The sequence below is a fragment of the Gopherus flavomarginatus genome, chromosome 7 (assembly GCF_025201925.1).
Source record: "Gopherus flavomarginatus isolate rGopFla2 chromosome 7, rGopFla2.mat.asm, whole genome shotgun sequence".
Lineage (NCBI taxonomy): Eukaryota > Metazoa > Chordata > Testudines > Testudinidae > Gopherus > Gopherus flavomarginatus.
In genome coordinates, this window is record NC_066623.1 from 55778229 (window position 1) to 55791110 (window position 12882).

The window sequence follows — 12882 nt, forward strand, 5'->3', positions numbered from 1 at the left end:
CTAGAACATGGTTTTAAAGAAATTTTGGCCATGTCTGCGCGGCTCAGTGCAGTAGTGTTAGAAGCCAGTATAAGCTTAGATTTCATTTATACAAAGTTACATCTGCGTCTGTCTTTTCAGCTGCAGCCGAAGAGTGTTCAGCTCAGCTGGGTAGAGAGGTTCCTTTTTTGTTCTCCTAATCCTGCAATGGGTTGAGCACTTTTCCAATCCCTAGGTGCAGATTATAGCAGTCTGAAGTATGTTCGAACATGCACCAGCTGGAAATAGCCCCAACAGGCTATTACTGTTTTAAGGGACCGTACCCCTACACTGGCAGCTGTATGGTGGAGTGGCACAGTTGTCTTACAATGCTCTAAGATTCAATGATCCCCCTAAACCAAGGGTCTCAAACTCAAATCACCACGAGGGCCACATGAGGACTAGTACATTGGCCTGAGGGCCACATCACTGAAACCTTTTCATACAGCGCTACAAAAGTATAGTCAGAAATGGATAAAATGAAGAGTAAATATAGGATGTTATTAAAAGTCAATGTAGTAACTTTTTTAAAACTGTAATACGAAGAGGATTTTTAATAAAATATAAACACCTGTAACTATTCCTTATGTGGTCAGTAACACTGCTGATGATCTACACTAAGGCTTGGTCTACACTGGGTGGAGATCCATCAAAGATACACAACTTCAGCTACAAGAATAGCGTAGCTGAAGTCAACGTATCTTAGATCGACTTAGTTTGACTTACTTCGCGTCCTCGCGGCGCGGGATCAACGGCTGCCGCTCCCCCGTCGGCTCCGCTTCTGCCTCTGACCCTGGTGGAGATCTGGAGTCGACGGGGAGCGCGTTCAGGGATCAATGTATCACATCTAGATGAGATGAAATATATCGATCCCCGATAGATCAATCAGTACCCGCCGATCTGGCTGGTAGTGTAGACATACCCTAACAGTCTATCAACATGGCCATAATGGCAGGAACTTCTTAAAATACCTATTCATACAAAATACATTGCCACTTTTTAACAAACATTTTTCCCAACTACTCACAGCAAAGAATCATACATGCTGAGTTTCATACCTCAGACTGCTCATCTAGTTCAAGAGGTCCCACCCCTCCCCCGCCCCATTCCAACCCCTTCCCCAAAGTCCCCACCCCAACTCTGTCCCCTCCCTGCCCCTATTCCAATCCCTTCCCCAAATCCCTGCCCCGGCCCCACCTCTTCTCCACCTCCTCCCCTGAGTGCACCGCGTCCCCACTTCTCCTCCCCCACCCCAAAAGTCATAAGCGCTGGAAGGTAGGCAGAGGAGTGGGGACATTGCACGCTCGGGGGTGGGAGGGGCAGCACAGCAGAAGGGGAGCTTGGCTGCTGGTGGAGTCGGCGCCTATGGTGGGCCACAGGAAGTAACTCCATGGCCGTGTGTTTGAGACCCCTGCTGTAAACAGGAGATTTTCTGGCAGCTGGATGTACTGAATTTAGGGATGCTTTGTGTTGATGGCTGAGGATCATGAACTCTGTTCCTAGCCCAGTTTAGGACAGGAGTTTAGAAGCCTCTGTAAAGTGAACACAGATGTTTTATTTTTATAGTAAATGTCCTTTAAAGGAACGCTCTTCCAGTTCATTCTGTGTAACATGCCAGGGTTCCACGTTTTACCTAGAGCAGGACATTCCACTCCCCTCTCCCTCCCCCGCACCCCCAATCTCCAAGGAACAAGTTTAAATCTAAGGTGACTGATAGTGTTGTATAATGTAGTGATTTGTTGTCTGTAGTGTGTGTGTTTGTATTTGTGATGTACTTGCTGCTTGACTGAAATATACCGTGTGGTCTGTTTGTTTGGGGGGACTGTGTGCTGAGCCTCGTGGCCTGGTAGGCAAGTCTGAGCACTTCTTAAGGAGGCTTTGATACCTAGGCCCTTTAGCACCCATCAACCCTTAACCAGGAGGTGGAGCTACTCAGGAAGACCAGAGCTTTAAAAAGCCTGCTCTGAGCAGCCATGAGCAGCTAACAAGAGTTTTGCAAGCGAGTTCCCCAGGTGAAGGAGGAGTGATTACATGACCCTTGGGGTAAAATTGTTGTCTGTTTGTGATGTGCATGCCGCCTGACTGAAATAAACTGTGTGGTCTGTTTTTTGAGAGGTCCATGTGCTGAGCCTAGCGGCCTGCTAGGCAAGGCTGAGAGCTTCTTAATGAGGCTCTGATACCTAAACCCTTTAGCACCCATCAACCGTTAACCAGGGGGCGGGGCTACTCAGGAAGACCAGGGCTTTAAAAAGCCTACTCCTAAGCAGCCAGGGGAGTTTTGTATCAGAGGGATAGCCATGTTAGTCTGGGTCTGTAAAAGCAGCAAAGAGTCTTGTGACACCTTATAGACTAACAGACGTATTGGAGCATGAGCTTTCGTGGGTGAATACCCACTTCGTCGGATGCATGTGGTCGGATGCAGAGGAGTTTTGCGAGGGAGTTCAGAGGAAAGTGTGAGGGGGAGCTAGATGCACTTTAACATTCTTTAAACTTAAGGCCAAAATACCCTCTGATAAAAACAAAGCATCAACAAAGGATTGAGCTGCAGGAGTAAAAAGAGAATACAGGCAGAAGTCCAGCAACAGAGTGGGGACTATCCTGTTTATTACACTCAATGCAGCATGTATGATTACCAGCCCTATGGGCAGGTGGCATGTGTGTTCATTCGGTACAAGGAGCTCTTGGCTCTCAGAGACAGTGTATGGGCTTTGCAGGCCAGAGTGGCTGAACTGGATGAACTACAGGAGACAGAGACGTACATAGATGAGGCTTTCCAGGACACAGATGAGACTTTCCGGGACACAGTAGAACAGTCCCACCCCCGGTCTGACAGCCTTTGTGCTATTGAGGAGGATGAAAGTCTCAGGGAAGGAGACCATCCAACTGGATCACATAGTTGGGACCCTCCTTCCAGATGATGTTGTAGTTGTCACGGAGTCCCTGGGCGATGCTCTGGAACTGCTCCCCACAAAGCCAGTCAGGACTTTGGGGAGCCTCCTCTCCCTTGGAGCAGACTTTTTCAGGGCTAGCAGCTCACACGTCTTCATCTCCTGGGTCTCTCCTTGGAGCATGCAGCATCCTCTGCCCCTCCGTGCGCTTCCCACAGCGAGCCCGCCCCAGCGGGGTCCTGGGGAAGCCACAGGGTCTGGCACCCCCACTTCGCAGTCAGACGTGACTCTCAGTCAGCCAGTAAAACAGAGGTTTATTCAATGACAGGAACACAGTCTAAAACAGAGCTTGTAGCGTCCGCGAACCGGACCCCTTGGCCAGGTCCGTTCTGGGGGGCAGTGAGCCAGACCCCCACGTCTGCACTTCACTCCTTGTCCCCAGCCAGCTCCAGACTGAAAAACCCCCTTCAGCCACTCCTCTCTTGGCTTTGTCTCTTTCCCGGGCCAGGAGGTCACCTGATCTCTTTGTCTCCCACACCTTTAGCATCCCCTTGCAGGGGGGGAAGGGCCTGGCCATTAGTTGCTAGGTGACAGAGGGTCAGCCAGGAACTGAGGCCCCCACACCTTATTCAGAGAAAATATTAAGAACATTCCCAGTTCGTCACAGTAGTATCCTCTCACACTGAGCATACCTCTCTGGGGGAGGGAACTCCACTTTGTTGGAAGAGATAAGTAATAGTTATGGGGGATTCGATCATTAGAAACATAGACCGCTGGGTTTGTGATGACTGGGAGAACCACATGGTGACTTGCTTGCTGCGTTCCTCTCCAGACATCTCAATAGACTTATGTGTGGTGCTGTAGAGGAGCCACTAGTCATGGTATATGTAGGTACCAGTGACATAGGGAAGGATAGGAGAGAGGTCCTGGAGGCCAAATTTAGGCTGCTCAGTAAGAGATTGAAGTCCAAGACCTCCCTGGTAGCATTCTCTAAAATGCTTCCAGTTCCATGCGCAAGGCCAATTAGACAGCAGAACTGCAGGGTCTCAATGCGTGGATGAGATGATGGTGTAGGGAGGAGAAATTTAGATTTATTAGAAACTGGAGAAACTTTAGGGAAAGTGGGAACCTATAGAAGAAGGATGGGCTCCACCTAAACCTAAATGGAACCAGACTGCTCGCACTTAAAATTAAAAAAGTCATAGAGCAGCTTTTAAACTCAGGCCTGGGGGAAGGCCAACAGATGTGGAGTAGCATGTGATTCGGACAGACACATCCCATGGGGAGAATCTATTAATAGAGATTCTCTGTATCCTAGCAAGGAGAGAGGAGGGAAGATGATAAAATACAGGTAGGATCTGATGAGAAGCAGTCAAATGAAAAAGAATCCCATTCAATTGCATCATGTAATGGCAGGCAGCTAAAAAGTGGCAAGTTTTAAGTGCTTATATACAAATGCTAGAAGTCTAAATAATAAGATGGGAGAACTAGAGTGCCTCATATTAAATGAGGATATTGAGGCATCACAGAAACTTGGTGGAATGAGAATAATCAATGGGACACAGTAATACCAAGGTACAAAATATATCGGAAGGAAGAACTGGTCGTGCAGGGGGTGCCGGGGACTGGCACTGTATGTGAAAAAAAGTGTAAAATCAAATCAAATAAAAATCTTAAATGAACCAAACTGTACCATAGAATTTCTATGGATAGTAAATCATGCTTGGATAATAAGAATATAGCAGTAGGGATATACTACTGATCACTTGATTAGAATGGTGATAGTGACTTGCAAAATGCTCAGGGAGCTTAGAGAGGCTAAAAAAATAAAAAAACTCAATAATAATGGGGGATTTCAACTATCCCCATATTGATGGGGTACATTACCTCAGGACTGAATGCAAAGATAAAGTTTCTTGATACCTTAAATCACTGCTTCTTGGAGCAACTAGTCCTGGAGCCCACAAGAGGAGAGGCAATTCTTGATTTAGTCCTAAATGGAGCACAGGGTCAGGTCCAAGAGGTGAATGTAGCTGGACTGCTTGGTAATAGTGACCATAATCTAATTAAATGTAACATCCCTGTGGTGGGGAAAACACTACAGCAGCCTACCATGGTAGCATTTAATTTCAGAAAAGGGAACTACACAAAAACGAGGAACAACAAGCAGTCTGATGGCACCTTAAAGACTAACAGATTTATTTGGGCATAAGCTTTCTTGGGTTAAAAAATCCCACTTTTTCAGATGCAGAAGTGAGGTTTTTTATTCACAAAAGTTTATGCCCAAATAAATCTGTTAGTCTTTAAGGTGCCACCAGACTCCTCGTTGTTTTTGTGGGTACAGACTAACAGGGCTACTCCTCTTATACTTGGCAAAAATAAGGAAGTTAGTTAAACAGAAATTAAAAGGTACAGTGCCAAAAATGAAATTCCTGCAAGCTACATGGAAACTTTTTAAAGACACCCATAAGAGAGGATCAACTTAAATGTATATCCCAAATTAAAAAACTTAGTAAGAAAACCAAAAAGTACCACAGTGGCTAAACAACAAAGTAAAAGAAGCAGTGAGAGGCAAAAGGTATCCTTTAAAAAGTGGAAGTTAAATCCTAGTGAGGAAAATAAGAAGGAGTATGAACTCTGGCAAGTGAAGTGTAAAAATATAATTAGAAAGGGCAAAAAAGAACGTGAAGAGCAGCTAGCAAAGACTCAAAAAGTAATAGCAAAAAAAATTGTAAGTACACCAGAAAGCAGGAAGCCTGCTAAACAATGAGTGGCCCACTGGATGATTGAGATGCTGAAGGAGCACTCAAGGACGATAAGGCCATTGTAGAGAAACTAAATGAATTCTTTGCATCAGTCTTCATGGCTGAGGATGTGAGGGAGATTCCCAAACCTGAGCCATTCTTTTTAGATGTTGAATCTGAGGAACTGTCCCAGATTGAGGTGTCATTAGAGGAGGTTTTGGAACAAATTGATAAAGTAAACAGTAATAAGTCACCAGGATCAGATGGTATTCACCTAAGAGTTCTGAAGGGACTCAAATGAGAAATTGCAGAACAAACAACTGTGATTACTAATCTATCATTTAAATCAGCTTCTATACCAGATAACTGGAGGATAGATAATGTGATGCCAGTTTTTAAAAAGGGCTCCAGAGGTGATCCCGGCAATTACAAGCCAGTAAGCCTGACTTCAGTACCGGGCAAACTGGTTGAAACTATTGTAAAGAACAGAATTGTCAGACACATAGATGAACATAATTTGTTGGGGAAGTGTCAACATGTTTTTTGTAAAGGGAAATCATGCCTCACCAATCTACTAGAATTCTTTGAAAGGGTCAATAAGCATGTGGACTAGGGTGATCCAGTAGATATAGTATACTTATATTTTCAGAAAGCCTTTGACAAGGTCCCTCACCAAAGGCTCTTAAGAAAAGTAAGCTGTCCTGGGATAAGAAGGAAGATCCTCTCATGGACTGGTAACTGGTTAAAAGATAAGAAATAAATGTTAGGAATAAATGGTCAGTTTTCAGAATGCTGATAGGTAAATAAGTGGTGTCCCCAAGGGGTCTGTACTGGGACCAGTACTATTCAACATATTCATAAATGATCCAGAAAAAGGAGTAAACAGTGAGGTGGCAAAATTTGCAGATGATACAAAACTACTCAAGATAGTTAAGTCCAAAGCAGACTGCGCAGAGTTACAAGGGATCTAACAAAACTGGGTGACTAGGCAACAAAATGGCAGATGAAGTTCAATGTTGATAAATGCAAAGTAATGCACATTGGAAAACATAATCCCAACTATTCATATAAAATGATGGGGTCTAAATTAGCGGTTACCACTCAAGAAAGAGATCTTGGAGTCATTGTGGATACTTTTCTGAAAACATCTACTCAGTGTGCAGCAGCAGTCAAAAAAAGATAACAGAATGTTGGGAATCATTAGGAAAGGGATAGATAAGACAGAAAATATTGTATTCCCTCTATATAAATCCATGGTAAGCCCACATCATGAATACTGCATGGAGATGTGGTCGCCTCATCTCAAAAAAGATATACTGTAATTGGAAAAGGGCAACAAAAATGATTAGTGGTATGGAACTGCTTCCATATGAGGAGAGATTAATAAGATTGGGACTTTTCTGCTTGGAAAAGAGACGACTAAGGGAGGATATAATAGAGGTCTATAAAATAATGATGGGTGTGGAGAACATAAATAAGGAAGTGTTATTTACTTCTTCTCATAACATAAGAACTAGGGTCACCAAATGAAATTAATAGGCAGTACGTTTAAATAAACAAGTCAACTTGTGGAACTCCTTGCCAGAGGATGTTGTGAAGGCCAAGACTATAAGAGGGTTCAAAAAAGAACTAGATAAATTTATGGAGGATTGGTCCATCAATGGCTATTAGCCAGGATTGGCATGGATGGTGGCCCTAGATTCTGTTTGTCAGAATCTGAGACTGGACGGCAGGGAGTGGTTCACTTGATGATTACCTGTTCTGTTCATTCCTCCTGGGCACCTGGCATTGGCCACTGTCGAAAGACAAGATACTGGGCTAGATGGGCCTTTGGTGTGACCCAGTATGCTGTTGTTAGGATAGAAGGAGGTTTAGGTTCTCCTGTTATTGTAGCTATAACACCAATGCTTGGTTAGCGCTCCTTGGTACAGAGATGCCAACCCTTCCTAATTTTCCACAATCCTCCTGATTTTTATATGTAATTATGGAATTATTAATTCAGGTGCAAATCTACTAATGTTGTAAGTGTGTGTGTCTCACTCACCACCATGGGGATCTGACAAACACAGCAAATAATGCTGTAGCACGGGGGAGGGCATTCTTCTCCACCGCCCCTCTGGCAATACGCAGACTGCATAGTGTGGCTCTGATAGGAGGCAAGCCACAGTGATTTTGAATGTGCTGGTGCTACTGGATTCATTGCCCAAGTCCCAGGCTATGTGTTGCATTTTGCTTGCACTGTATGGGCTTGCTGGACTATGTTAGTACCCTCTAGGCACCTGGAGTGTGCCAGCAAGGTCCACACAGGGCAGATAGAGCACAACATGCAGCCTGTGGCTTCGGTGATGAATCCAGCATCCCAAACCCGACTGAAGTCTCTGCAGCTTGCCTGCTATCAGACACTCACTGCACAGTCTAGAGGAGAGAAGCCAGGGGAGGAGGAGGTTGCAGTGGCAGAGGAAAGAGGGGAACGCAACAGAAGAATGAGAAGATGAGTATCATCCCAGGAAGGCAGTCCTGGCCTGGGACCGGCCAAGGTATTTAAGAGCCATAGTGGCATAGGAGAGCAGCTTACCTAGGGCTATTCCTTCCTTTCTTCATGTTTAGGGGTAGGGTGCAAAGGGCCTGGGTATCTCACAGCCCATGGGCATAGACAGGAACAAGATGCGCCGAATCTGTGGGTGCTCCGGGGCTGGAGCACCCACGGGAAAAAATTAGCAGGTGCTTAGCACACACTGGCAGCCAAGCTCCCTTCACCCCCTCCTCACCACCTCCTCCCCCCGAACATGCTGCGTCCTCACTCCTACCCCCTCCCCCCACGCTTCCCTCTGCCTAACAGATGTTTGGTGGTGCTTTGGACTTCCTGGGAGGGAGGAGGAGGAGCAGGATGTGGCGTGCTTAGGGGAGGAGGTGAAGAAGAGGCAGGGCAGAGTGAGGACTTGGGGGAAGGAGTGGAATGGGGATGGGGAGATGGCGATGCAGGGGTGGGAAGAGGCAGGGAAGGGGCGTGGCCGGGGGGGTGTCAAGCACCCACCTGGCTAAGGGGAAGTCGGTGCCTATGGAGAGAGGGAGAGTTCCCAGTTTCTGCAGGAAGAGGGGAGAGAGAGGTCCAAGCAAGCTCCCCAATTCCTTCCTAATTATTTTCACAAACATCCCTAAAAGTTTCAGAACCAGGTTGGCATCTCTGCTTGGTGTATGCTAGTAGAATTTTCTCAGGATTGATTTGCAATAATTTGGATGTTTTTTGACAGACACATAGCTTTCCAAGCAGTCTCCTTCCTTTTGCACACAGACAGACAGATCTAATTACTAGCCAGCATGAAAATTTAGCTGAATTAAAGAGGTATGGGTAGAAAGGGAAAGTGTGGACCTGTCTGACAATCACTTAATCCTTCCTTTTTTCTGTTTTGAGAGAGGCAGGATGAATAGTTGTGTGTGGTCATTATGGATTCTAGTATAACAACATTTTCTGCTTTTTTTTCTCTTGAGAGCATTAATGATCAATTTTAAGTATTTTCAAACAGCCAGGTTCAAACTACTAGTTTTAATTTGTAATTAGCACTGTTTTGCTATTGACTTGCTATGTTTTGAAGAAATGCATCTGTAAGATTGCTCAAGGCAGTCTGATTCTGTTTTCTTGATATTCGGAGGGATATAGTACACAACATTTCCAGGGAAAAAGCAGCTACAATTAAATGACTAACCATTTCCTTAAAGTGCTATCAGAGTTTAAGCTTTTTGGACCCTAAGCCTGGAGGAAGAAAAACTTGCCACGTTGCTCTTACTAAAGCAGCTGTCAACTGGTTATAGGAGTGGAATTTTTTTTAAGTGCATTTTTGGGGGACGAGTCAGTAAGGCAGTTATGTGATGCATCCATGTTGACTGCAGATATAGTTTTACATTCTGCATATTTAATTATACTGTAACTGCTAATAGTATTTTTTTTCTCTCACTAGGACTCTGTCCAGGAGAGCGTCATTACACGAGACATTCATCGAACATTTCCAGCACATGACTATTTCAAAGACACAGGAGGAGATGGGCAGGAATCACTGTACAAGATATGTAAGGTATGGTCAGTTTTTTCTGTTAAAAAAAAAAAAAGGTTGTTTGAGATTTTGCTGTGATTTTATTCCCTTGTAACTTTGGTCTGGTTCAAATCAGTGGTCAGTTAGATCTTAAAACTTTTTTTGAAATAGAGATGTGATTTCAGTGTTCCTCAGGATTAGACCTACTAAAGTAGATCTTGTAACTTCATATTCTGTATCTCCTCAAGTGAGACTGTGGGAATATTACGGTCTCAAGTCAGCTTGGCTGATGGGCAGTACAGTCTCACAGGTGTGTTGCTGAAAAGGCACAGGGCAATTGAGCTTTGTCACTTGGTCTGCAGTAGAGAGCTGCCGGGGCAGTATGAGCCTCCAGAGCCAGTTCGGCAGTGACAGTAGCAAAGAGCCTCCCTGCAGCAGCTACTCAGAGAGTAACTCCCACAAATAACACTTAACTCTTGTGTAGCACTTTCATTCATAGATCTCAAAGCACTTGATGGAGGAGGGTATCAACAGCTTCATTTTATAGATGAAGAAGCTGAGACACTAAGTGAAGTAACTTGTTCCCAGGCACAAAAAACGGACCTGCCACAGTGGAGAGATACGCAAAGTGGGGCATCACAGCTAGATCAGTTATGTTCTTCCACCATTGTAATTTTCAGTCAGAGGTGGGAAATAAGATTAGATTTTATTTTCTTTTTGTCATCAGGAATTATTTTGACGAAGGTATGGGATTATTAGTTATGCTGAGTTATTTCTCATCAAATTGCTTCTTGCAAGTTTATCTATCCTATTGCATACTGATATGTCTGCCCTAAAATAGTCAGTTACTGGCTATCCTATGAATTTCAACATGCAATTTGAGCTGATACTCCAGGGGTGAGCTAACCTTTTGGCCTGAGGGCCACATAGGGTGACCAGACAGCAAATGTGAAAAATCGGGATGGGGGTGGGGGGTAGTAGGAGCTTATATAAGAAAAAGACCCAAAAATCGGGACTGTCCCTATAAAATCGGAACATCTGGTCACCCTAGGGCCACATTTGGGAATAGAATTTGTATGGCAGGCCGTGAATGCTCACAAAATTGAGGTTGAGGTGCAGGAGGGGGTGAGGGCTCTGGTTGTGGGTGCAGGCTCCAGGGTGAGGCCAGAAATGAGGAGTTCAGGGTGTTTGGGGGGTGGAGGTTGGGGCAATAGAGTGGGGTGCAGGGGGGGTGAGGGCTCCGGTGGGGGTGCAGGCTCTGCAGTGGAGCTGGGGATAAGGAGTTTGGGGTGTAGGAGGGTGCTCCGGGCTGGGACCAAGGGGTTTGGAGAGGGGGAGGGGGAAGGGGGTTGGGGCACAGGGAGAGGCTCGGGGGTGTAGGCTGTGGGCAGCGCTTACCTCAAGCGGCTCCCAGAAGCAGCAATATGTCCCTTCTCTGGCTCCATTGGGTGTGGTTCCTGCCAATGGGAGCTGCAGGGGCAGTGCTTGGAGTGGGGGTAGTGTGCAGAGTGGAGGCCCCTGGCTGCCGCTAAGTGTAGGAGCTGGAGGAGGTGCCATGCCACTGCTTCCAGGAGCTACATGGTGCAGTCTCCAACCCTGCTCTCCAGCTGGCACGGGGCAAGCCCCAGACCCAACTCCTCAGCAGGAGCTCGAGGGATGGATTAAAACAGCTGGTGGGCTGGATTTAGCCCGTGGGCTGTAGTTTGCCCACCCCTGTGATACACAGTAAAACAAAACTTCAGAGATCCGATTTAATGTAACCGAGTGTAACCTGTACAAAGGTCTTTCCCTTTACCCTTTACAATCTTTGATTTTATCCAATTATCAAAAACAGGGGGCTCGTATCTGCCCCTTTCACAGGTTTGCAAAGAGAGCAAGAGAGCTATGATTCTGCTGCATGGGGAACAGGCCAAAGAGAGGTCATGCAGGGAGTGCTGCCTTCTTTGGCAGTTCTCACCAGGACAGGTCAGAGTGGAGTTGTGTGTGGGCCTAGATGCGGGGCCGGCGCCTCCATTTAGGCGACCTAGGCAATGGCCTATGGTGCCTGAATTTTTGGGGGGCGCTATTTTGCCGGGGGGGCAGCATGCGGGTCCGGTGGACCTACCGCAGTGATGCCAGTGGACGATCCACTGCTGGAAAGGCTCCGGTGGAGCTGCCGCAGTCATTTCGGCGGATGGTGCACTGGTCTAAAGGCTCCGGCGGACCTACCGCAGTCATGCCTGCGGCAGGTCCACTGGAGCCTTTAGGCCAGCGGACTGCCCACCGGCATCACTGCGGCAGCTCCACTGGAGCCTTTCCAGCAGCGGACTGTCCGCCGGCATGACTGCGGTAGGTCCACCGGGGCTGCGGGGGGCGGCGAAATGGCCGTCCGCCTAGGGCGTCAGAAACTCTGGTGCCACTCCTGCCTAGATGAGGTGGCTGGATAACCAGTAGACTTACAAACTTTATGGAGCCACTTCCTAAAACTTCACTGTTTATGAGAAATGTAGTGGCTGTGCAGGTGTTCTGTGAGTTGGGGAGGAGGATTCCATCCCCCATATATTTATATAAGTCACTTATCTAAAGCCAGTTTGAGCAGGTGGCAAATTTCACATACACTTCATATTTTTACATCCTAAGAGATCTTAAATTTCTGCTTTAAACCATATATACCTATTCCGGTAGCCAGCCAGAAGTGTGTTAATTGTGTCTCCTTCTTTTTATAAGGATGGGGTGGGAGGCAGTAGTGACAAGCTGTGTCCCCAAAAAGACCTTTGCTGGGGTGGCATCACTGGGGGACCTCTGACATAGTGATCCCTGCTCCTAAAAACGGGGCTGGCACCTTTTCCTAGGGACCCCTTTTTGCAAGGGAGTGGAGGTTGCATCCAGTATTCCCTTTAATGTTTTTTTTGGTGTGCAGAATGAATAACTGCCTAGGCACTGCCTCTGCCACTCCCCTTCCCTCTCCCTGTTACTTGTCTTGTCCTCCATTCCATTACTAGACAGAAATGATAAAAGTGTCTATAATAATGCAGGAAGGCAGAAGTGTTCAATTAATATTTCTGTTCTATATTTGGGAAATAGCTGGATGATGTATACAAATTATATGACAATGGTGAAATTCTTTCTATTCCAACAGTAATTCAGTAAGATGTTGAACATCAATTCCTAAATTTAGACATTTTAAAATCAGCAAGTCCAGATAATTTGCATTCAAGAGTTTTA

At 45.9% G+C, this 12882-nt stretch overlaps 2 protein-coding genes across 9 annotated transcripts in view; both read left to right on the top strand.

The window, feature by feature from the left end:
- The window catches only part of RABGAP1L (RAB GTPase activating protein 1 like), a 567720-nt gene that overhangs the window by 336198 nt on the left and 218640 nt on the right, over positions 1 to 12882 (top strand). For all 8 annotated transcript variants that reach the window (XM_050963018.1, XM_050963014.1, XM_050963020.1 and 5 more), the window contains one exon: positions 9607 to 9720. In XM_050963018.1, coding sequence (XP_050818975.1) covers positions 9607 to 9720 — 114 coding nt within the window. The remainder of the gene's footprint in view (positions 1 to 9606; positions 9721 to 12882) is intronic.
- LOC127055383 (uncharacterized) overlaps positions 1 to 12882 on the top strand; it is a 306171-nt gene that overhangs the window by 67198 nt on the left and 226091 nt on the right. The gene's annotated exons all lie outside the window — the stretch shown is intronic.